This window comes from Tiliqua scincoides, chromosome 3 (assembly GCF_035046505.1).
Source record: "Tiliqua scincoides isolate rTilSci1 chromosome 3, rTilSci1.hap2, whole genome shotgun sequence".
Classification (NCBI taxonomy): Eukaryota; Metazoa; Chordata; class Lepidosauria; order Squamata; family Scincidae; genus Tiliqua; species Tiliqua scincoides.
Genome location: NC_089823.1, coordinates 100124113 through 100149300, shown reverse-complemented (window position 1 = coordinate 100149300; position 25188 = coordinate 100124113). Strand labels below are relative to the sequence as shown.

Below are 25188 nucleotides of genomic sequence, written 5' to 3'. Positions count from 1 at the left end.
AGTCCGTTTCAGAGGACAGGGCTTGACCTTCAAAGCTCAACATGACTTAGACCCTGCTCTTCTGGAGAAATGCCGCTCCATATACAGGGGGGTCTCATATCCGTGGATCCTGTATTTGTGGATTCACTTACCTGCGGATGCAGGAGGGATCCCCATGCCCCATTCCCACCTTCTGGAGTCAAAGGGAACTAGCTCTCCTTGCCTCTGGAGGGTCTTTTGAGCCTGGCAGAGGCCACAGACATCTACCCACAGGCTCTGCTGGGCTTAGAATGATGAAAAATAGCAAAAAAAATGATACTTCCGGTTTTCACGGAGAAACCAGAAGTGCAGATTTTAATGCTTTTATAAGGCTTTGCTATGACCATTAGCAAGTCCTTAGGGTAGTCTTTGAAGGTGGCAGGGTTTGACTTGTGGGAAGACTGCTTCTCACATGGGCTGTTCTATGTGGGCTGCTCCAGAGTGAGCTCACCAAGCAGTCTGGTGATCCTAGCACCTGAAGGGGAGCCACTAATATAGTCTACAAATAAGTCCTTAAGAAGAGAACCAAAGGTCGTAGGTATTTTTCATGATATTTTTTCCAGTGCATTCTTTATTTCTTCATCATCAAATGTTATATTTCAAATTTCATATCATTTTTCTGCATCAACATGCTTTGCTTTATTCGAACTACTTTTACTTTTTCTTAATTTGTTTTCCTTTATTTTTGCAAATAACTTTGCGAAGCATGGGTGCTATGCTATTATAGCACAAAACCAATTCAAAATACAAAAATAACTATTTATTAAACAAAATAATTCAATGGAACCATGACTTTCAATTATCATAGGGTGTTGCCTGACATGGGATAGTTGTTTGTTCATTGCAATCAATGGAAAGTTTATTGGAGTAAAAATGAATTTAAGGTAGTTTAATGCCATAGTGAAGCATGGGAATAATGCTAGTTAACTAAATAAGCAAAGATGTTGATCCTCGAAGAATTTAACAACCCGAATGATATCCTTGATCTAACTCAGGGCTGAGAAGATATTTCAGAGTATGGAGTGAGGACTCAATTCTTAGGAATCAGCCCCTGTAGCAGTCTTAAAATCCTACTATCAAGTTCTAGGAGTCTGGACAACTTGGCATGTGACTTCTTTTGCAGGCTTGTTTGTGAATGTAGGCCTGAGAATGGACAAGCTAGTATAAATGAGAGAACCATTCTTATAGCCGGAGCTTTGCTGTGGCATGCACATCAGCAGTTTTCATTGCTCAAGAGGCAAACTACTTTTCAAAAGCACTTTCTCTTGTTGACACTGGGAACTGCTCCAGTAAATACTGTGTGCAAAGTACTGGCTATGTGGGCAGTTCTCTGTCACATATGCATCTCCTATCTTTGGTTCCCTTCCTGTTTGTTTATACTTCATGATAAGCAGTCCAACCTATGTTACAAATTCTGTGCTGGACTGTTCTTTGCTAACACTGTTTGTGAACTAGTGTAATTTGCTGTTGAAACTGGGTGTAGAGATCTTAGTCAAACTTACTTGGGAGTAAGCGTCACTGAACACAGTGGAAGTTTTCTTCTGAGTGAGATTTGCATAGGCATGGGGTGTAGTTCTTGTTGATAAAAACCACCATAATATATTGTGGCTGTTCAGTTGAGGTGTATTATCATAATGCTAAACCATCGTATATAGTTTCATGAACTAGTGTGTATGCTCTAAAGCAGGGGTCTCCAAACCCCGGCCCAGGGGCCAGATGTGGCCCGCAGCAAGCCTCTTTCCGGCCAGTGGCCAACCTTTTGTCCCCTGAAAGCCTCTGGCCCACTCATTGTGTCTGAAGGGTGTTCTGAGAGCCAGGGAGGTTGAATGAATGAGCCCATTCATTCATTTATTCACTCATCTAAGTTCCATCTGTTATTTATTTAAATTTTATATTTAAATTTTTTTTTTCTGGCTCTCTGCACCACACCAGATATTTGATGCAGCCCACTGGCCAAAAAGTTTGGAGACCCCTACTCTAAAGCAAAAGCATTTACTCTGATCCTCTTGTACACAAGAGGAGGAAGGAACATCTGGCAAACTTCTTGCTCAGTTAGGTTTGTTCATGTATCACTAAGCCATATGGTAGTATCAGACCAAAATATTTAGATTTTCTAATACTGCTTTTTATTTCCCCAGATCCCAACAGACTGGATTAATCCAACAGGAAGATATCACATTGGTTTAAAAAATGGTTATGACTTCTATCCCAAAGCTCTTAAGGAGCGAATACAGGTAATCCCTCTTTGCATCTTCGTGTCATAGTCCAACATTTTAATTCTTTCATGCTGGTTTGCAGATATACTCCATCAAGTCTAATGCGATAAGGTACTTTGGCACTATGTAAATGAATCCTGTACTCACATGCTTACTTCCACTCACCACTCCCCTCCCTCTCACTGCACTTTTCTACCTCCCTTCCTGGTTTGCCATAAACAGTAGTTTGCTGTCATGTCTCATGTTTCAAATTAGATTGAGACAAACTGGGAAGCAGGGAAGGAAATGTGGCACAGGAGAGGAAGGAGGGAGTATACAGGTCCAAAGCTTGTTCCAGGCTCATTCATATAGTACCAAACCATTTGACTGGACATTTGACAGTGCGACCCCCCCAGGTAGGATTGCAAGCCCCTGGTCCCCGCAGTGCTGCGATCACTGTGGCACCCCAGGTACCCATTTCTGGGCCCCTTTAAGGGGAATGGCCTGGTTCCTTTGGTGGGTCATGACCCACCACTTTGGGAACCACTGGTCTATACACTTTTTTATTCTTCCTCCTTCTTACTACAGTGCTTGTGTCACTGCAAGTGCCCCCCCCCCCCTGTAACATTACTTTTCCCCAAGACCTGACCTGAAGTTGCCTTTCTTCATTTCTGTCAGAATAGTAGGGGCTAGAAAGAGATTCCCATGCAGATACATACATGGGATATGTGTATCATATCCCTGCAGCAGCATCTTGACTTCGGCAGCAATTCCATTTTCCTTCTATTGATGTTTGTATGTGCAAAGTACCTAGCTTTCAAGGAAGTTAAAGGAGATTTTAGAAGGCGGGGTACAAGGATAGAGCTAAAAATTGTTATTCTTCCTGTCTTACATTAGCATTTTGCGTTTCTTGGTGATAAGAGATGTATTTGTCTCACAGAATACACATATGCTAATACTAAACTGATTATTACCTGTTGCAGAAAGAACGCAAGGAAAAACTTTGGGATCCTGTTCAGAGACTGGTGCTAGCAGAAGCCTGTAGGAAACAAGATGAGTTTGAAGCTGCTCACAGTTCTCCGTCACAGGTTTGCACTAGTTACTGTTATTTTAAAATTACTTTTAAAATACATTTTTAAAACATCTGTTCTGAAAAACCAACTCCATTGAATTACAACTTTAAGCAGTTGTTTTGGGTGTTGAAATAATATTGATGCAAATTTTTGTTGTGCAGTGGGCCCTTGGTATCTGCAGGAAATCTGTTCCAAGACCCCCCCCCCCCACTGATACAGAATTCCTCGGATATTGAAATTTATGGGGGGATGTGCCTGCCTACAAACCAGTAGTGCCTTTCAGAAGCTTCTGGGAGACCTGAAGCACAGGTCTGGGAGAAGCTTCCAGAAGCTCCCAGAAGCTTCTGGGAGACCTGAGGCTGCACACAGCCTCCCCGCACCTCAAAAGACCCTCCTGGACGCAACTGGAAGGTACTTCTGGTTTCACCCAAAATGTCCTCTGCGGTCCTCCAGCGGGGGCTCGGGAAGCTTGTTCAGTCAAGCCTGCAGATGCTGAGCCCATGGATAAGGGGGCTCCACTGTACTTGTAAGTACTTGTACCTGTATTTTGTAAGGACTGTATTTGCAAAGGTATTGAATGTAATTGTTTCCCAGATATCATTATTTAGCTTTAAATATGCTTATTGCATCCTAAACCTGTAGACTGCTTCTGAATATGAAATTAATTCTCAGGATGGCATATTAGTAGACGTCACAACAAAGAAATTCAAAGTCTTAGCTAAGTACTAAATAGTTTGTGAATTGTTCACGGTTCATTATCATCAATAATCAGTACAGACTGTGGGAACTAGGGCTAAATGACTTGAGCAAATTATTTTCAGGGTTTTTTTCTTGCATATGTTCTTTGATTCAGTCTTGATCCTGGATCAACAGTCATGACCAAGCTAGAAGTGCTTTTACCAGTTGCTAGTAGTACACTCACTGCCCCAAAAGGGGATTAATGCCTGTCTGGAACATATAAGCTTGTTTTAGTGCAGAATAGATGGGACTTCTCTTAAGGCTGTTCAGCAATTTTGTCCCATTTTTAAATTTTAGAGATATTATAGCTTTGTTTGTTCATGTGTGTTTGCTACCAGCAAGCTTCCAGGCATAGTTCTGGGTACTGGTGTTGAATTCTAAAGCCTTAAATATCTTGAACCTGGTGTAATTTAGTTTTTGCCACCTTCTTTTATGGTCTGCATACAGTCTGTTGCCTCTCTAGCTGTTGAGATGAGCAGGTGAGATCCTGCTTTGAATCCCTCTGTTTTGATGGGTTAAATCTGCAGTGCTGTGTATGTGCATGTGTGCGAATCTTGTGGTAACACAACTATCTTAAGGAACTCTCTCCTTAAGGAGACTACCTGGGTTTACTTTGTAACAGCATGGTGGAAACATTTATTTTGATTGGTGTTCAGTGTAAAATAGACATTTGGAGCAGCTGCATGTTTCTTAATTTATTGAAGGATTTTTATCTTGCTTTCCCCTTAACAAAGTACCCAGGTGGCTCACATCAATAAATTCAGTCAACCATACAATCCCACACACATGTACACCCAACACCAGCTGTGAATCCAGGAGAACACCCAAGCTGTAAATCTACCCCTGCACAGGAATGCAACCCTATTCAGAACATATGTGATAAATGCTGTGGAGGAGGGTATGCGTTTTCTAATGCAGTGTGATCAGATGTGGATCTGTAGCCATAGGCTGCTTATACATTGTACAGCATGACTGCGTCTGAACTGAGGCCCATATACTTGAAGGAGCCTTGATAATATGATTATTTTCACAGTATATCAAACTGTTGGCCACTTGTGGCATAGCTCACATCAAGCCATTTCTGCCCAACATTGTACATACACAACAGGGACCAAATGTGTACACCTGTGGGCTGGGCAAAAATGGGTTAAGTACCTGTTATCCTGGCACAGATCCAAATCTAGTTGCATATAAACAAGTTGTTACCATATGATTGGGTGCCGAATATTTAGATGGGGATGAATGTAGGAATGTGCATCAGTTCAAAGCAACATATTGCAGATAGACGACATCCTCTTTTGGGGGAGGTGTGCAGTTTGTGACACCAGTTCCCAATGCAGCAGGAGATATGTGGAACTAGGATTCCATGTTTAGCATATTTTATGAAGGACTTTGTCTTTTAGGAAAGCAAGCTAATGAAGGAAGAACTTCAGACTCAAGTGGAGTTGTTGAACTCTTTTGAGAAAAAATATAATGATCCTGGTCCTGTGTACGACTGCTTGGTGTGGCATGATGGTGAAACCTGGAGGTAATTTTGGACAGAGAGAATGTTCTTTTCTAAATTAATCCTAGATTTTAAAATGGCACATGACTGGATTTACACATCTCTTTTGTAATGATCTTGTGGATGAGAAGTCTCACTCACAACTAACAGTGCATGCATGACCAGGGTGCACTTATCCAGAGCTGCTATGTTTCCAGGGGAAAGGATGAAGACCTTGTAAAGGGTGTAATTTTTTTCCCCATTTGGCACTTCTTTCAAAGAAGAAAGTGGGCTGTACCATTTTCAGCTTTTAAAGCTTTAAGGGAGGTGAAAAGATCTTTGCTTTCTGCTCACCTGCATGGAGGACGAGGGAGAGCAATAATCCATTCTTTTGTGTAGTGCTGATAATCTGAGTAAGGTGTGTATGCCTTTTTCCTCTGTCCATAGAGTGTGCCTAGATTCAAGTGAAACTGGTGACTTATCTACTTGTACTGTTTTACGAAACTATAAAGAAGCTCAAGAATATGGATCTTTTGGCACATCAGAGATGTTGAATTATTCTGTCAATATTTATGATGACGGGAACCTGCTCTCAATTGTGACAAGTGGAGGTAAGCTTTAAAGCAATTCTCAAGTATCTTTATTCCTATAAATGTATAGGCTTGCTCTGTCCTGAAGGCTTGTTGTAGGTAGTATTTAAATCCAATGAGAAAAGACAAAAATTCAAGTATTTTTTAGAGCAGGATTTATCAAACTGGGTCTTGACCCACTTGGTGGGCAGCGACCTGATTGTTGGTGGGTTGCAAAACTGCAGCTGACAAACTGCCAGCTGAGGAGGAAAATGCTTGGAGCCCTATGTAAAGTGAAACTGAGCCACACTGTGTTCACTTATGAGTAGACAACCATGCCTTGGTCTATTGCAAAGGGAGGGCCAAGAGGAATCCAACACCACCAGAATGGTCCTGATCCAATGAACATGTCTCCAAAAAACCTGAGAAGGAAGTCCCTCCCTCCAAGCTGACAAATGTTTTGAGCCCTATGGAAAGGGAAACTAAGCTATACAGTTGCATTTACTCACAAGTAATCAACTGTGTCTTGGCTCCTGTTGAAGATCAGGCAAGAGGAATGCAAGGCTACCAGAATGGTCCCCATCTCATCTCCCCTTTTTGTTGTCCTTTATTTATAATTTTATTAAATAATTTATAGTCCATCTAACTAGAGAAAATGGTGCCATTTCAGTGCTTGCTGCATTTTCAGGACAGCACTTCCTGCTTGATGATTTCACTTCCGGCCATGATATCACTGACAGGTTAATGACATTACTTCTGGTGGATTTTGGACAGATTGTTCTAAAAAGTGGGTCCTGGTACTAAACGTTTGAGATCCACTGTTTTTCAGCCCATTCCTGAGCTGTATGGGGCTGCAGTGGCGCCGAAAATGGCTGCTGCTGCATCCTATGTGCTCTGGGCAGCCGCCGGCGGCTCCTTGGGAGAAGGGGACTATCTTGTGCAATGCCCCACAATGAGGCACTCGATTCTCCGCCATTCAAAAGGTTGGCAGAGAATCAAGAGTCTCCGTGTTGGGTGGTGAGCCCGACACTGAGGCTCTGGATCCGGTGGAGGTCCTGCCTCCCCCTCTCCCCTAGAACACTTCCTCCCTCCTCCCCACCCTCCGCCTGTATCTCCCCTTCCCGAAACACCTCTTCCCCACCCCCCCAGACCACCCCTCCTCGGGACGCCTCCTCCCCGCCTCCCCCAACACCGCCACTTACCTCACAGCTACTTGTTGGTCCGCGTGACCACCAAGTGGCGGAGTTCTTGTGGCCACCTGGTGCTAGCCCAGTGCTCGCCTGGTGGTAGGACCTGCAAACGTGCCTTAGCCGGTGGTAAGCCGGCGCACACTGTTCAGGAATGGGCTGTTAGTCAGTTAAAATAAACCAATTCTTTTAGCTTCTTGACTACAAAGACCTTTTCAATAAGTGGTAAGGTATGCTAAAGGGCAACTCCGCACACAATTTAGGCATATTTTAATTAACCCAGGGCAGTGTAGTGGTGCTCTGGTGTGTTCAGATTATGTGCTGCATGAAGAAACAACACTGAACACTTGGAATTATAGCCATATATGTACATTGTATTTGCATAGGAGCACATAGGCTCAAAACAATTATCTAAGTGGGAAATTCATAAGCTCTTTCTGTAGAACAGAAGGGGTATCACTGGCTTAATTTATTGATGTCTTTTCACCTTTTAAAATGTTTTTAAGTTATTTTAAAATTGTTTCTGTTACTGTTGTAACATTAATGGCCTTCTTGCAAATATTGTGTGGAACATAAATGTAAAAATTGTAGAATAGCTGCAAAAAGTGTATTTTAATCACACTTAACATGACATTGTCAAAATATACTGCCAGGGCTCTTGTCAGTGACAAGTTCACCACTAACAATAACTTTCCTTGTAGAAAATTATATATATGTACAAGTATGAAGTGTAGCAAGAGAAATTATTTTGCAATTTCATCAACTGGGTTAGGCAATTTCATTTCATCAATTTATTATCTCTTTTAACATGTGCTGTATTTGCTTCCTCAGGAGCACATGGAACACATGTTGCTAGTATAGCTGCTGGCCATTTTCCAGATGACCCAGAACGCAATGGAGTGGCTCCTGGTGCACAAATCCTTGCAATCAAGATTGGTGATACAAGATTAAGCACGATGGAAACTGGCACTGGTCTTATAAGAGCTGTAAGTCTTGATTAAGTTAATAGATGAAAAAATCTAGCCATACATAATATATGATATAGAAGTGTATAGTTGTGGGAGGGTGTGGACTGTCTATTTTTTAGTATGAAATTGTCTAAATTGTTTTTCCTTTTTTACAGAGGAAGCAAAAGTTTGTAAGCTTTAGAATTTACATTTAAACCTAAAAATAATTGCTTAGTAATTGGGCATGCTTGCTTGCTCATGCTTTCTGTCTTCTCGTACCACCTGAGGTCACAAGAGTCTTCCTTGTTGGAAAGCTATCTTGGAATATTAAGCTCCGTGTCTCCCCACCTTATTTGTTTACTGAATTCACCCCATTGTGGCCAGCATGAATGTACACAGAAACGGGCTAAACAGTCTTAAGCGGTAACTTGAGTGACCCAGAATAAAAGGGTTTACTGTTTTGATTTGAAGCAATGGTGGCCACCTTCTTCAGCTTGGAAGGTTAAATCTTCCACAGCCAAGCTTTTTGAGGCCCAGATGTTTTCTCTGCCTTTGGCCATGGTGTTGCCACTTTCTCCCCCCACCCCATAGTTGTTTGCCACACATCGTCCATAAGATTAATTGTGCTGGATCAGGCCAAAGGACCTTCTAGCTCTGCATCCTGTTTTCCCACAGTGGCTATCTCAGAGATTTTTGGAAAGCTCTTAAGCAGAAGGCATACTTCTGTCCCATAGCTGCTCCTTTACAACTGTTATTTGGCAGTATGCCAAGTTGACCTTTCAACTTGGAGATAGTAGGTACACATTGTGACTAGCAGCTATTCATTGGTTTGTCTTCCATTAATCTATTTAATTTTTTTAAGCCATCTAAGCTAATGGTAGTCACTGCTTTGTGCCTGCAAATTACATTTATTTGAAAACATCCCCACTTCTTTCTGTGCAGGAAATTGAAGTTGACTTGGAGAACAAAGCAGCATTTTATAAAATGTGTGAAGGCAGATATTAACAAAAATATTCAAACTAAAGGTCTTCATAGAACCCTATCATCTCACCCCCTGATCTCCGAAAAAGTCAGGTTTTTATCAGTACTTTGAAGGTGTGTAGAGTAGGGACTAACTAGACTTTATGATGGAGGGTATTCCATTGCTTCTATAGTTTCATAGTTTAATTATGAACTATGAGAGGGAGGAAAAACTTATCTTCACCCCCCCCCCCGAAGATTTTCCTGGATGTCCTCTCATTTATTTTTGAAAGAATTGCTGACTGAATGGGAAGCAATTGAGAGTGGTGCTGTGATTTTTCTGGTCAGCAGCATTTTTTTTTACTTTTCCTGTTGGTGTAGCCCAAATGCAGCCTTCACCACCACCACTGCAAATCATATCATTTCTGACCCAGAAAATAACCTGCACGAAATGAAAATCTCACTCAAGAGGCCTCTGCTGTTTGTTGAGGCCTCTAGGACATTTCACTGGGGTGGCAGGGAGACATTGTGAGAAGGGAAACTTCAGAGGTACAAGAGGGCACTGGGAGGGCAGCCTGAAAGTGACACTGTCCAGCTGGATAGTACCTCTCAGACGGTATGGGGTTTGGATATCATGCATGACCACTGCTTGGTTGTCTCTGATTTAAAGGATGAATTGCTGCCTTACTAAAATATTGAGGGAGAATTCAGGATCAAGTTTTTAACTATGTGCTTTCTAGAAAATAATAAATGAAAGAGGCTTGTTTATGTTTGTTGATGATAGTTCTCTCTGCACAGACAGTGCCATTGTACACATTGTGGTTTTGATTGATCAGTTCTTTTATTCTAACAGATGATAGAAACAATAAAATACAAATGTGACCTTGTCAACTACAGCTATGGAGAGGCAACCCATTGGCCAAATTCTGGGTGAGTGAAGTATGTTTTTATAACTGTATTGCTACTGTATTGCTTTGTACTTTGTCAGGGACGGCCAGCTTCTTTATTCCAGGAACTGACTTTAGCACCAGCTACTTGGAGCTCTCTTTGTTTGAACTGAATAATCCAGGAAGGAATATTGTGCCCTCAAGCCATTAAACTGTCAAAGCTAGGACAAGGTGAATAGAGGTGACTGTTGCAATTGGGGGATGCCAAGGGAACAAAACAGTAACTGGGGTGAAGGGGGTCAGTGAGACTGCAAAAGTAGGGTGTGTTTTACTTGCTACATTAAGAGAGGAGTTGCTGCAGTTCTTGGTATACCAACGTTTTGCATGCAGAAAGTCCTCGGCTCAGTCACTGTCATGTCTAAGAAAAAATTCTTGTCTGAAAGTGTAGAGACCCGGTGTCAATCAGCATTGATAATACTGAGCTTGATGGACTAGAGCAGTGGTTTTCAAACTGGGGTATTGTAACGCCCCAGCCTGAGGGCCCTGAACTCTGCCCCCTTAAGGGGTGGGGGGAAGGAGGCAATGTGATCCCCAGGGTTGTGTCACTAAGGGGGGGCGCAGGGACTGCCATGCATTTGCCAGTCCCTGCTGCAGCCTCCTGGGGGTGCAGGGAGCCTTGCACAACCCTCCGCAGGGCTTCCCGAGCTGTAGAAAGTGAAAGTTGGAGCAATAGTGCCCCATTTCCAGTTTGCAATTGCAGGGGCTGGTAAGTGCATGCCAGTTCTTGTGCCCCCCTTTCCCCCTCCCCCCCTGTATTCCCCCCTCCCCTCCCCTGCAAGGACTTACAGTGGTTCTCAAGCTCCCTGGGAGCTGAACTAAAGGCCTGACTTGGTATAAGGCAGCTTCCAACAAGAAACTGCAAATTAAGAAGTAGAGGCAATGCATTATGGATTTCTGTTCAGATGTTCTGACAGGTCATGGAGTCCTAGAAAGAAAACAGAAGTCTAGGTTGTGCTTGTTGTAATGCAGTACATTGAGGGCTTTGGTCATGGCTATGTCCATGGGTGATTTTGAACTACAATGGAGGCTAAGCTTTTGGTGTACCTGCTGAAGTGTCTGGTCATCCAGTGTTGTTGAAATGCTTTCCACAGAAATGACACTCACGTTAAATATTACATTTTCACATGGTTTGGAAGCTTCCAAAGAACAGAACATTATGTTGCCAGCTGACTCATTGTCTGTTTGGGTCCATTCCCTTCTAAGCAGTAACTTTTGAATTTAGAAATACCTATGTGTTTGCTGGACAATTTGTTGGGCAGGATTTTTGGTTATGATCCCAGATAAATCTAGATGATCAGGCCAGGCTGCTCATCTGTTGTTGCTTTTTCTGAAATGCTACTCATTTTCTGTACAAATTCCCATCCTCTCCAAATTCTGTATCATATGGTCATGGCACTAACTGCTGAGGGGCAGGCCAGCCCTAAGCTGCCTGGTGCACAGGGCTGCCGTGGCACCCTGAGCACACCCGACAGTTGGCAATTGCTCCTCAAGAGAAGGGGATATTTATTCCCTTCTCTCGAGTAAGGGCAGCAACCCTGCAAGGGGGCTGCTTGACTCTGCATCAGCTATTTAAGCTGGCACAGAGTAAGGATTCCTCGTGTTGGGCCACCCCCCTCCTACCATACCTTCCCCCACCTTCCACCCGCCCTGGAACTCCTCCTCCCCACCTCCCCCCAACCCAACTTACCTCTCTACCGCCTGGCCTCCAGCCAGTGCTGTCACAGCATCGGCTGGTACTAGACAGAGCTCTGCCACTGGGCTGGCGCTAATGCCGGCAAACTTGCCTTATGGCACATTTGTGACAGTGTGCACCAGTGTTGAGCTGGCACACACTTCTCTGGATTGGGCCCTGAGTGTGCAGGGTGTTGCAAGCTACAAAGTCAGAGAGTAGCCTCATGGAGTACTACTTCAGTAGGTCATATGTTGGGGTCTATGCAATGAAAGCCTCTTCACTTCTGCTTGATTTTTTTTATAGGTGGAAGAGGATGGAAGTAGAAAGAATTGTTTAACTAGTTTGTCCTTTCTTGCCTCTCTTCCAGGAGAATTTGTGAAGTGATTAATGAAGCTGTGTGGAAACATAATGTAATCTATGTCTCAAGTGCAGGGAACAATGGTCCCTGTCTATCAACAGTTGGATGCCCAGGTGGAACTACTTCAAGTGTGATTGGCAAGTATTTTTAATCAAGTAACAATCTTCATAAGGATCAAAAGAAACATATTTTGCTGAGGGTGGGCCTAAATGTGGGGTTTCCAATCCAGTGTTTGCTTCTGACATGTGTTGGAGGGGAGGTAGAATCCACCCCCTTCTTTTAATCACCACTTTTAATCAGCACTTCAGCCTTTTCCCAAATCTTCTTTTCCCTGCCTGACTGCAAGAATCAGTTTTGGAAACAAGGTTTCACATTGGACATAAACATGGAGCTGGTCATGCAGCATTTGCTGCCCAGTTCTGCCCTGTCCGAAATCAAGTAGTTCTTAAGTTAATGGGTAGATTGCACTGAGATTTTTGGGATGTATAAAGTAAAATTTTGTCAGAACTGCCAGCTTCAGATCAGATTTGTATTGATGACCTGTAGAGTAGGATAATGCGGTTACAGCCAGAGGGTTATAAATTCTGTATTTCGTTCAGAAATGAGATCTATGAAACTTATGGAAATTTTTATTTTTCATGCTTCTAAATTACCTTTCCTCTGAAACACTCCAAATAATTTTCAGCTTTACTCTTAAGGCAGATTTAAAATTGGAAATATGGAAGGCTAAAATACTTACCCATCTATTAAAGGGAAAGACAACAGAACAGTCTTTGCTTAATCTGAAGCTATACAATGAGACAACTTGCCTAATTTCTATGGAGAATGAATTGCATTATGGCATCTCCATAGACAAAAAAAAAAACCCTGCCCTGACCAACTTTTTATGAGAGAGAGAGAGGTGCAGCAGATCAGCTCGTATGAACAAGTGGGGCAGCTTGCATAGGGAAAGGGTTCCATAATTAACCCTGAGCTCAAGATGTAGGTCAGGACCAGCACTTTGAATTTTGTCTCATTCTAGTGTAACTAGGCTAGAATGGCATCTTCTCAGTGACAAGACCTTTTTATTTGCCCAGATTTTCCTGCTACCTGGTTTTAATTGATTGTTTTGTGCCCTGCAACATTTTATCATACTGTCATATCATGTTGCTTCTGGACTGTTTTTAACATTGAATTTTTACTGTTTTAACTTTTTTGGAACATTCTTGGAAGCCTTTAACTGAAGGGTGGCATATAAATTAAAATGCATATGCTTTCAATGTCCAGTCCCAGCTAACTGGGAGACAGCTGCATTGTGCATCTGCTATAATTTCCAAATAGTCTTCAAAGGCAGTTTCACGTAGAGCCCACTGCAGTAACATTCTGCAAGATGATCCGAGCATACTTTACTACGGCAAGATGGCATATCTTCTAGTAAAGGATGCAGTGGAAATATCAGATGCAATGAATAAAATGTCATTTCTTGCCACCATTGCCAACTTGGCACGTTACTTTCTATGCAGGTGCACTAGATTGAAAAATATGCTGAAGAAGTGGTTTTGTCAAATGTGTGAAAAGATTTGTCCATAGTTTTTTGTGTAGGCTTGCAGCTTTTTGTTTTCACTTCACCTGGCAAGTCCTCATACTCAATCAGAAAGAAATAGTGTTTCAGTTTACATCTGATATTTTGCTTTTCTAAAGTTAGGCCAGTTACCATGAACACTTTTTAAATTTTGAAATTGTAATGTTCTTGGTAGGTAGAATTTTGAGAATAGCCTCTAGCAGATGATAGTTGGCTTGAATATGCAAAATAATTTTACAGGTGTTGGTGCTTATGTGTCGCCTGATATGATGGTTGCTGAATATTCACTGCGAGAGAAGCTACCTGCAAATCAGTACACATGGTCATCTCGAGGGCCAAGGTAAGCAAAGTATTCATGAAGTCATAGGAAATGTATCACATAATTTGTATTCTTTGTTTACCCTGTTTGAAAAGAATTTCAAATGCAGCTCTGAAAGATCTTTCCTGATTTTGGAATTTATAATAATTGGAATCATTGGAACCATAATTCCATAATTGGAACCATATTTGGAACCATATAATAATGGTTCATAATTGGAACCAATTCTTAAGGCTTCATAATTGGAACCAATTCTTAAGGCTTATCTACAGCTTATCTTTTCCCTCTATGAAAAAGAAGTGTTATCATTGGGAATTCCAAACTACCTGGCATTGGGCTTCTTTTTTTCTCCTTTAACTTCATAATACAAAATGTTAAGAGATAAACTCTTGATAAGCTAATTATCTCTATTATCCTGCTAAGTAGTGAGAAGTATTCTTACACACTCTGCTCCTAATCAGGAATTTGAGAGAGGAGGTAAGTGATCATGATCCTTGCCATTGTGCAGGATGATCAGAGGTGTCACTAGGGTTTGTGTCACCCAGTATGAGAGCTGATTATATCATCTGCATGGTGGACCTCCTCCCATACCAGACCATACAGAATAAATTACAATATCATATGCGCAACCTAAGTGCAGTAGCATCGCTAGGGTTGGTATAACCTTCATTAAATTTATGTATTTTTAAAAATATATAACAGTACAGGTCACCCATCAAATCAGTTACCAACAACAACAAAAAGTGGCCAACTTGATGGCAGTCACACAACTGAATAAGAGTTCTAGTATTAACTCAGATCCATAGAAATGAGAGCTGACGTATATTAACACCTCATTGGTTCCCTGCTGTGTCATAATAACACCTCATTGGCTCTCAGAATAATCAGTCTCACTGGTCAGTTTTGAGGTAAGAAAATCCATTTTTTGTTACATTAGACAGTTGTTTTCCTTTTCTAGTTATTTGCCCATACCTTTTGATAGAATACAGATATTTAAATGTGCCTTTTTCATTGCATTCTGCATGAAATTCCACATTGATTGTTATATAACATGGTGGTATTATTCCAAAATACCAAGATTTCACAATTTTGACTAGTAGTCATTTAACAACCCCCCCCCCCCCAATGCATCACCAAATGTGGTCTGCACCTCCCTAGTGATGTCACTAGATACAAACAACCAGCTTATCAAGTGGTTATGCTCACACTATACTTGGTAAATAGTAATCTCTCAAGTGATAGGGCACATTGAGTTGAGAGAGGGTTTAGATTTCATCCATTCAGGAAATGCCTATAAACTCTTAAGTGATGCCCTCATGGCAGTTAGGATATTGTATGATACTTTTCTCTACATGACTGGGAAATAATTAAAAACCTTAAAGGGTAATAAGGGTTTTTACTGTATTATGTAATGCTATATTCTGTTAATTTCAGTACTGATGGAGCATTGGGAGTGAGCATCAGTGCACCAGGAGGTGCTATTGCCTCTGTACCTAACTGGACTTTACGAGGGACACAGCTCATGAATGGCACATCAATGTCTTCACCCAATGCATGTGGTGGCATTGCTCTAGTACTATCAGGTAATGTGCAGAGAATGATATTCTTCCTTTGAGATGGTGATAAACTGAGAACAGTTGTATTTTGGTAAACCCAAAAGCTGTTAGCTCTCAATTTGTATGGTCTTATTTTACCAATTTTTGAAATAGCATAATTTAAAAATTAATACCAGAAGTGCAATTTGCACTGGCTTGTTTTTACAATAATAAAGTTATTAATGCAAGAATTACTTGAACACCTTCTTCTGAAGTTGATAAATGGCTTGACGATTGGTCACTGTTACTCACTTTGAAGTTCACAGAAAGACTCTTTAAAGTGCATTAGAGGGGAGAGGTGAAAATGTGGCCCATGCAATCCTGGATGGTTGGATCCAGGCCCAGATGGCATCAGTGGTCAATCATGTTTGGTGCTAGGGGCACATGTTTCATGTGCATTATTCTTAAACCTGCAAAATGAGGCTCCCACCTCCGAATCCTCCCCCCCCCCACCCTTCCTCAAAGCTGTGAAACCTCTCATGCTCCTTCTTGAATCCTGGAGGAACCTGCCTTTGCTCTCGGGACTGCCTTTGCCATTGCCCTGTCTCCTTCTGCCTCTTTTAAGTTTTATTTTCAATTTCAAAAACCTTTATTAGGCATTGAAGTTTTATTTTCCAGCCTTGTCTGGCTGGCAAGCAGGTATGGACTGTATCTGCCTGGAACAGACTTTGCTTGCCTGCCTCTGATTCAAGGTATAGTCCATTCTAGTCTGCCTGTCTACCAGCCAGACAGGACTGGGGGCAAAAAAACTCAGAAGAGGCAGAAAGAGATGTGGCGTTGCAGCCAGAGATCCCAAGAGCTGAGTCAAGTTCCTCCAGGATTCAAGTAAGAATGTGGGAGTTTTCACAGCTTTGAGGAATGGTAAGGGAGAGGGCAAGACTTATTCCTGGAGTTTAAGAACAGCACACCCTCCCTTCCCCAGCACCAAATGTGATTGCTTGGGCCAGTGAACCATCAGCATTCACAGCCTCGCTCCCAGTAGCCTGCCACCACAATCACCATTTGTCAGTGTGAATGCTTGTGGGCTATTCCCCTAACACATGCCGATCCCATAGTTTTCATTGGGAAAGCTGATTTTTATTTACATGTTTTTGAAATACATCCCATTTTGCAGGAAAATAACTTCCTTAAATTGAGAGCTACCTCTATCTGTAAGAAAAGTTCATTGATGTAGATTTGCTTGTGAGGACCATTTTTCTAACTATACCTCCCTTTTTCTGCTGCAGGACTCAAAGCTAATGACGTACGTTACACTGTTCATTCAGTCAGAAGAGCACTAGAAAATACTGCAGTAAAGGTTGAAAACATTCATGTGTTTGCTCAAGGACATGGTATAATTCAGGTACCTATAAATTAATGCTGAAAAAAGTCAAAGGCATGCCATCTGTTAGATCCACTAAAAATTGAGTTGCCCTGTTTTTGTTGATGAATGTAGCTCCATACCAATATTGGAAGTTTTGTAATCTTTTCCCTGCACTTACTGTTTGCTCTTTGAAACTGCTTCCTTTGTTCACTTCCTTTTCAACTCGCTTTAAATAGAGGTTTGCCTGTAAATGTCAACGTGGCAAAAGAAATGTTTGACTTGAATTGTGTCTAGGACTTGAGAAAGTGCCTGAAATTATCTTTATCATGTGCATGTCTCTTACTATACTAGCTTGTCTTGGCTTTACTGGTTTCTTTTATTTCATAGACAATTTTCCTATAATATCAGTTTCCTTGTTCATCTTTTAAATGTTCTTTTGATATCTTACTTATAGCCGTCATTTATCAAGGCAGTATTCAATCCCTCCTATTATGGAAGTTTATAGAGTACAAGTTTATAGAATACAGGTGCAACCAATTTATCCATGAATTTTTTATCTGCGGATTTGTCTCAATGCGATGGGGTGGGGGGGAACTGAAAATCACACACACCTTTGCCTCCTTTGCCCTTCGCTGGTGTTTCAATCCATTTCCAGGCAGCCCAAAACACTGCAAAAAGGCGGAAACAAAACAGCCCAGCAAGCAAGTCTTCCCAGCAAGCCAAAGCATGAGATTTAGGCTACAATCCAATCCACACTTTCCTTGGAGTAAGCCCCATTGACTAGAATGGGACTTACTTCTGAGTAGGCAGACATAGGACTGGACTCTTAAAAGCTCAACATCTCACCTGTGAAAGAAGCGGGGACAGCTGACAACAGGGAGGGCTGAGGAGGGAGAGGCGAAGGAGGGGATAGGATTGATAACAGCTGCCTTAGTTTCCTTCCAGCCCCAAGTGTCAAGCTGCAGCGTATTTGTGTGACTCTATGGAATTTAGCATAACGAATTTTTTATTAATCACGCTGTCTCAATCGCTCCAGCGGCACTCACGTGAATAAATAGGCTTCACCTGTAGTGATTTTTCATGCCACTTGCTACAAACTGCACAAAATCCCCAGAGTTCTTTCTGAAGCCATGTGATCGAGTGGTTGTTTTTATTATACTTGTGGTTTTTAACTGAGAATTGGCTTCCATTTTAAAACCATTGTAAAAATACAAAAACTTAATTTTAAATGAAATCTAAAATATTAAAGCATAAAATCACTCCAGGAAAACATCCTCTGCAGTGCCAGTCCAAATATTCTTCTGTTCTAAAGGGAAATGTCTCCCACCTCTACTCCTTAGCATTAATTCCCCAGATGAACTTTGTTTACAAGTCCCCCTTCCCCTTGGCTTCTTCTGTTATTTCACTTATCTGACAGGTATATATACAGCTTTCTTCATGAGGGCTCTCTAGGAACATAAGAACATAAGAAGAGCCCTGCTGGATCAGGCCAAAGGCCCAACTAGTTCTTCCTGTATCTCACAGTGGCCCACTAAATGCCCTAGGAAGCATACAAGACAACAGACACAATCTGAGTCCCGGTGCCCTCCCCTGCATCTGGCAATCAGAGGCAGCCTGCCTTTAAAACCAAGAGCTTGCACATACCTACTGTGACTTGTAACCCGTAATGAACTTTTCCTCCAGAAATGTGTCCAATCCGCTCTTAAAGGCATCCAGGCAAGATGCCATCACTACTTCATGTGGCAAAGAGTTCCACAGACTAATTACACGCTGTGGAAAGAAATGTTTTCTTCTGTCTGTCCTAACTCTCCCAACACTCAGCTTTTGTGGATGTCCCCTGGTTCTGGTGTTATGCAAGAGGGAAAAGAGCGTCTCTATCCACTCTGTCCATCCCCTGCATGATTTTGTATGTCTCAATCATGTCCCCCCTCAGGCGCCTCTTTTCTAGACACCTGAGGGGGTACAAGATTGAGACATACAAAATCATGCAGGGGATGGACAGAGTAGAATTCCTCTTCAAGACAGAGGATTCCTCTTCAAGGGACCCTCATAACGAAGGAACACTGTATTCCTAGAGGACTCCTGTGAAGAAGGAAATGGGGCAGAATGGCACTGCAGAGGGGAGCCTTGTCAAGTATGTGGGGAGGCTGGTTGGGATGCTTTGGTAAGCAGCACGCTCCTTTTAACTAGCATCTCGGCCTGCCTGAAACAGTGAACTCATTCTAGTCAACTGAGTTTGCTTCTTACCAAGTGTCATATAATGCAACTGTTACTTATGCTTGTACCAATTTAATCTCTGTCACAGAACAGGTCAGGGAGTCTTGAAATACTTCCAGAAGATATTTAGGACTTTTCCTTCTGTGCTTTAGGAAGGAGTCTTGCTTGTGGAACTGCCACCATGTGCTTTGCTCTAATTCAGCCATTTTCAACTACTGTGCCGTGGCACATTGGTGTGCCACAAGTGGTCCACAGGTGTGCCACAGGAATTTGAGGGAAGGTCACTTATTAGTAGGGCCAATAGGAATGTGAGGCCGCCACTGGCAGCATGGTGTGCCTTGGCAATTATCAAAAACCTTGTCAGTGTGTCATGAGATGAAAAAGGTTGAAAATCTCTGCTCTAATTAGTTTTTTGGGCTCTTGATTGACCTCTACTTCCAAGTTTTGAATTTGGTGGGTTTTTTTCTCCAACAGGTTGATAAAGCCTATGACTACCTCATTCAGAATTCATCATTTGCCAACACCATAGGTTTCACTGTTACTGTTGGAAACAACCGTGGAATCTACCTCAGAGATCCTGTGCAGGTAGCTGCCCCTTCTGACCATGGTGTTGGCATAGAGCCATTTTTTCCTGAGAATACAGGTAGGAAAAAACTGCTTGCATTATGTATTTTCAGAAATCTATATTGTGGAGCAATAGACTTGTGTACAAGTTTATTCTCTAAACACACTCAAAAATGTAACACAGAATTTATGGCAGCATTCAGCTGTGCAATATTTTTATTTTTTATTTGGTGGTTTTAAACGTGGGAATTAACTTTCTACGCTTTTGTGTTCCTGTTTCAGAAAATGCTGACAGGATCTCTCTCCAGCTTCATTTAGCCTTAACTTCAAATGCATCCTGGGTTCAGTGTCCTACCCACCTTGAGCTCATGAACCAATGCAGACATATTAACATCCGTGTGGACCCACGTGGTCTGCGAGAAGGCGTTCACTATACAGAGGTACAGTCTTTCAGACTTGGTGTTTGAATTTCTATATCATGTGGGCTTCATTCTCAACTTCCTTGATGTTACTCAGCCATTATGGACAGGGCTGTTGGATCTTACCAGCGTTGATAAAATGTGTTCCTGCCCACACAACTTTAATCTCTAACTCTAGATAAAGATGCAGCATTGTGATCCCTGTCTTGTACTTTAAATTTAATTGCTTCATTGGGCTGTGTGTAGCTGTACAACTGGAAACTACCAATTCCTTGAACTTTCCATAATTAAGATTGTGGGGAAAGATTTGAGACACGTTAAGCATTGTGAATAAGGTGAACTGATGAAGTCTGTTGGCTTTCTGTCAGACATCTTGTACGTTTACTCACTGTCAGGGGAAAAACAGGTTACAAGTTTTTTCAATATTTATTTTTGAGTGGCATATTAAGTGTCAGGGTTCATGCAATTAAAAGAAAGAATTAACTGTAAAAGTTGAATGTGTGACAGTTCATCTGTTTCTTATAGAGTGAATTTTTTTAAGCATGACTAATTTTACTGTATTCTCTCCTTTTTTCTTTTTTAAGGTGTGTGGTTATGAAATATCAATGCCTACAGCAGGTCCTTTGTTTAGAGTTCCAGTAACTATTGTTATACCAACAAGGTAAGTATGTTTTTACTTTCAAGAATAATAAGGTCCATATCAGATATGTAGTTAATTTGTGGAGAAATTACATCTGTGAATTTTAACCCACTGGGGATTTGCAGTCACATACTTGCTCCAATCTAGAGGTTTCCCTGTGAAAAAAGCTATGCTAGTACCTCCTCCATCACTGTTAGTCATCCTTTGAATGTCTTCCTATGCCAGCATGTATCCCAGTGGCACTTGCCTGTTAAAAGATGTGGCAGTTTCCACCTCGGGGTTTGTGCTTCTGAAGTAGTAAACTTCCTGGTCTGCAAACCCCAATCTCCTGGAGACGTTCTAGGATTCTGCCTCACCTCCTCCAAAGAATCAGTTCACAGATATCAGATATTCATGTGATTTTTCCAACCAGATGTAAAAAGCCCACGTGAAAGATTCCAGGCTTGCAGATTAAGAAGTGAAATAGTACTTGGTTTATTCTGTGAGAGAAGAATTCATGGATAAGGAAACCCACATAGGTTTTGCCTCCAAACTTGTGCAACACTCATGGGAGATGCTGATTTCCATGTGAAGTTCTGCACATTTGTTCTGGGTTTCTAAACACCCTCATGGGGGAGATTTGGCTTCTCACTATCTCTGTGTATGTCTTGCACTAAAGGGGGAAGAACCTTCTTACATTTATAACAGACAGTTGCTAGTGTGTTCTACAGGACAGTGTGGTCCTCAGGCTAGAGAATTGAACTTAGATAAAAGCAACCTAGGTTTGGGCTGTGCCATGAACTCATCATATGCTCAGTTTGTTCAAGTCGCTATCTCTCAGCCTCATTTTCGATCTGAAAATGAAAATAATCTACTCTGAGGGGAAGAAGTCCTGTATAAATTAGTAGTACATAAGAAGAGACTTGCTTGGTCAACCAAAAGGTCCATGCTGTCTCAGTCAGTGCCACCTAGATGTTTTCTGTGAAGCTCACAATCAAAGCACCAGAGCAACAATCACTCCCTTGTCATAGTTCAAGCATCTGGTATTTTTTTTTTAGTAGTAGTAGAAAGCTCTTATTTGCATTATACTTATCTAATACTCTTGGAAGTATTTATTCTGCTGTGACCACATGACTTGATGAAACAAGTACTGTGGCTGGGCTCTTCGAAAAATTGCAGAAGCGAGCACTATTAAAGTTCAATTTCATGTTAATGCACCATTTTGATTCTTCAAAAGTGTATGGGCAAGAGTGAACAGCTGCCCTAAAAAAGCTGTAGCCATAACAGAAGACATATTTGAGTATTAAATGCTTTCTCATATAGTGGAAATATATAATTGATGGCTTTTGACATTTTTTTAACTAGCAGACATGCTTGAACCCACAGCAGGGAGTTTTCTATAATAATAACGCTGCCTTTTCTCACCACTGTTTCTGATTACAGGACAGATGAAGCTGCACATTCTGATCTTAAATTCACTGATGTTCATTTTAAACCGGGTCAAATCCAACGACACTTTATTGAAGTTCCTTCGGGAGCAACCTGGGCTGGTAAGGCAAATAAGGCATGTTGTCCATAGTACTTTGCTGGAGAAAGCAATGTTTGCAAATGTTTTTAGTACAGTTTAAATTCTTTGCATTCTGTTGAACGTTGCTTTGAGTAACCTGACCAGAGTTGTAATTCTAGATGCCATAGTTCAGAACTTGCTTGAGCTTTGTGTTTTTACTTCTGTGAAGGTCAGCGTATTCCATTACTGTGGAGTTGCTGCAAAGTTTCCTTTAGAAATTATTTTTATTCTTCTGCCCTTTGCTGACACAGGGTGCAAAACCCTGCATTTGGCTCCCATTGCACCCCCTGATGGTGAATGGGCACTACTGTTGCCACCTATACCGAGAGTTCAGGGATTGTTCTAGTCAGGTGGGCAATCTGGGTGTGGATCCCCAACTGAGCTGTCTTCTGACACCCTGTCTGAAGCATGGTAGCTTCAGGAGTGTAAGCCAAGACCTTTGTAGAATTATTTTGTAGAATTAGTACTAAGGCTGTACTTTTTCTCTTATCTAGAAGTAACAGTTTGTTCATCATCATCTGACGTGACTGCCAAGTTTGTCCTTCATGCAGTTCAACTAGTGAAGCAAAAGGCATACCGAAGCCATGAATTCTATAAGTTTTCTTCAATACCTGAAAAAGGATCCGTTACTGAAGCATTTCCTGTCTTAGTAAGTTACCTCCAATTCACAATGAATCTTGGCAGTTCTAAATATATTTCAGAGATGGAGATGAGCCCAGTGGTAGAGCATGTGTTTTGTGAACCGAAAAACCCAAGCATTAACTTCTCTAGGTAGGGCTGGGAAACACCTCAATCTTAAACTCTGGGAAGCTGCTGTAAGTCATTGCAGGCAGTGCTGAGCTGAACATCCAGGAATTGGACCTGGGATAATGTATTATTTAACCTTTCTCGTCATTTAAAACAATAGGAAAGCAGGTGGCAATGCGTGCTTTTTCCAAAATTCACAGCCTTAAATCTGCAGTTTGGAATATTTTATATGGTACAGTCGTGTGATTGTCACTTTAAGGTTTGCTAGAAAGTTGTAACAAACCTGACTGTACTGGAATTTCTTTCCTTTTGAAGCCTTGATAGAGAATGAGAGATGGTGTATACATTTTAAATCTTTTCTTTTTTTCTTCTCCCCTCCAAAGGGTGGAAAAACTATTGAATTTTGTATTGCTCGTTGGTGGGCAAGCCTCAGTGATGTTAGCATTGACTACACAATTTCCTTTCACGGCATAGTTTGTACAGCTTCTCAGTTAAATATTGTAAGTATTGTTTTTATTTTGCTTTATTGAACAGCTTGTCAAAAGAAGAAGAGAAAGTTAACCTTTGAGAACTATGGCTTTCCGATATGTTGCTCTGAAGGCAAAGTTGGTTTCCTAAGGGAACTTCAAGGCAAGGGCTGTGAAATTCAAATCCCTCCTTTGGTTCAGAGTACTCATTACCTTTAGTATCTTAACCAGGTGGTTTGTCCACCTTGATAACTTGCAAATAAGACTCCATGCCTCTCCTAGAACAGCTTGTTCCATTGCGGTACTGAAGTGGAAGTTTTGATAGCTTTCCTTTGCAGCTTGTTCTTAAATAAGCATATTTTCCTTTTCTCTGGTATCTATTGTATTTGTAGGCCATAGACACCTTTAATCTTTTCTATGCTACCATCTTTTCCTTAAAATAAGATAAAAACCCATTTACCTTCCTTGCATCATCCTCTTAAATTTTCCATTTCCTATTTTTTTTCAGTTTGAGTACAAAACTTGAAGATCTCTCCTAAAGTTAGCCTTTTCTGACTTCAGGATAAATAATGTATTTTAAAAGATGTAATGCAGGGCTTCTCAAACTGGGGTGTCGCGATGCCCCAGCCTCTACCCCTTAAGGCATAGGGGCAGCCTGGGGGCAGGGAGGAGGCTCAGGGGACCACAGAGGCTTGGGTGCATTTACCCAAGCCTCCTGCAGCCTCCCAGGGGTGCAGGGAGCCAGGTGCGATCTTCAGCAGGGCTCCCTGCAGCAGTGAAAGCAGAGGGATCACGCTCCACTTCTGCTTTAGCGGAGGCGGGGCACGATCACTCCACTTTCACATTCACTGCTGTGGGGAGCCCTGCTAAATATTGTACCGCACTCCCCGCACCCCCAGGAGGCTGCAGGAGGCTTGGGTAAGCGCTCCTAAGCCCCTGCAGCCCCCTGAGCACCACTCAGGGCACTGCACCGCACTGCTGTGCACCGCACCGCTGCCTCCCCCCTGCCCCCCCTGCCTCCCCCCTGCCACCGCAAGCACTTACAGTGGCTCAAACACTCCATGAGAGTTTAAGAACATAAGAACAGCCCCACTGGATCAGGCCATAGGCCCATCTAGTCCAGCTTCCGGTATCTCACAGTGGCCCTCCAAATGCCCCAGGGAGCACACCAGATAACAAGAGACCTCATCCTGGTGCCCTCCCTTGCATCTGGCATTCTGACATAACCCATTTCTAAAATCAGGAGGTTGCACATACACATCATGGCTTGTACCCTGTAATGGATTTTTCCTCCAGAAACTTGTCCAATCCCCTTTTAAAGGCATCCAGGCTAGACCCCATCACCACATCCTGTGGCAAGGAGTTCCACAGACCAACCACATGAGTAAAGAAATATTTACTTTTGTCTGTTCTAACTCTCAGTGGTTTGAAAACCACTGATGTAATGTATACTGGATGTTTGCTTGTACAGCTACTTACCATGCAAGGAGTTACATACATGCTATTTCAAGGACCTCTTGTGCATTTTTTCAAGCTCTCTGACCAGTCAACTCAATTACTTGAGTTGTCAATTATTGATCTTCAGTGCCTTCTCGTGTACACTGAAATTCCCACTGTCTGGCATCAGATTGTCCAATGCTTCCAGTAACCCAACAATCCCAAA

At 41.9% G+C, this 25188-nt stretch overlaps 1 protein-coding gene across 3 annotated transcripts in view; it reads left to right on the top strand.

Moving 5' to 3' along the window:
* TPP2 (tripeptidyl peptidase 2) overlaps positions 1 to 25188 on the top strand; it is a 55567-nt gene that overhangs the window by 7899 nt on the left and 22480 nt on the right. For all 3 annotated transcript variants that reach the window (XM_066619330.1, XM_066619329.1, XM_066619331.1), the window contains exons 3-18: positions 2157 to 2252; positions 3197 to 3301; positions 5428 to 5552; positions 5955 to 6118; positions 8095 to 8249; positions 10024 to 10100; positions 12157 to 12284; positions 13949 to 14048; positions 15462 to 15610; positions 16849 to 16964; positions 19617 to 19785; positions 19989 to 20146; positions 20710 to 20786; positions 22188 to 22294; positions 22806 to 22960; positions 23442 to 23558. In XM_066619330.1, coding sequence (XP_066475427.1) covers positions 2157 to 2252; positions 3197 to 3301; positions 5428 to 5552; positions 5955 to 6118; positions 8095 to 8249; positions 10024 to 10100; positions 12157 to 12284; positions 13949 to 14048; positions 15462 to 15610; positions 16849 to 16964; positions 19617 to 19785; positions 19989 to 20146; positions 20710 to 20786; positions 22188 to 22294; positions 22806 to 22960; positions 23442 to 23558 — 1998 coding nt within the window. The remainder of the gene's footprint in view (positions 1 to 2156; positions 2253 to 3196; positions 3302 to 5427; positions 5553 to 5954; positions 6119 to 8094; positions 8250 to 10023; positions 10101 to 12156; positions 12285 to 13948; positions 14049 to 15461; positions 15611 to 16848; positions 16965 to 19616; positions 19786 to 19988; positions 20147 to 20709; positions 20787 to 22187; positions 22295 to 22805; positions 22961 to 23441; positions 23559 to 25188) is intronic.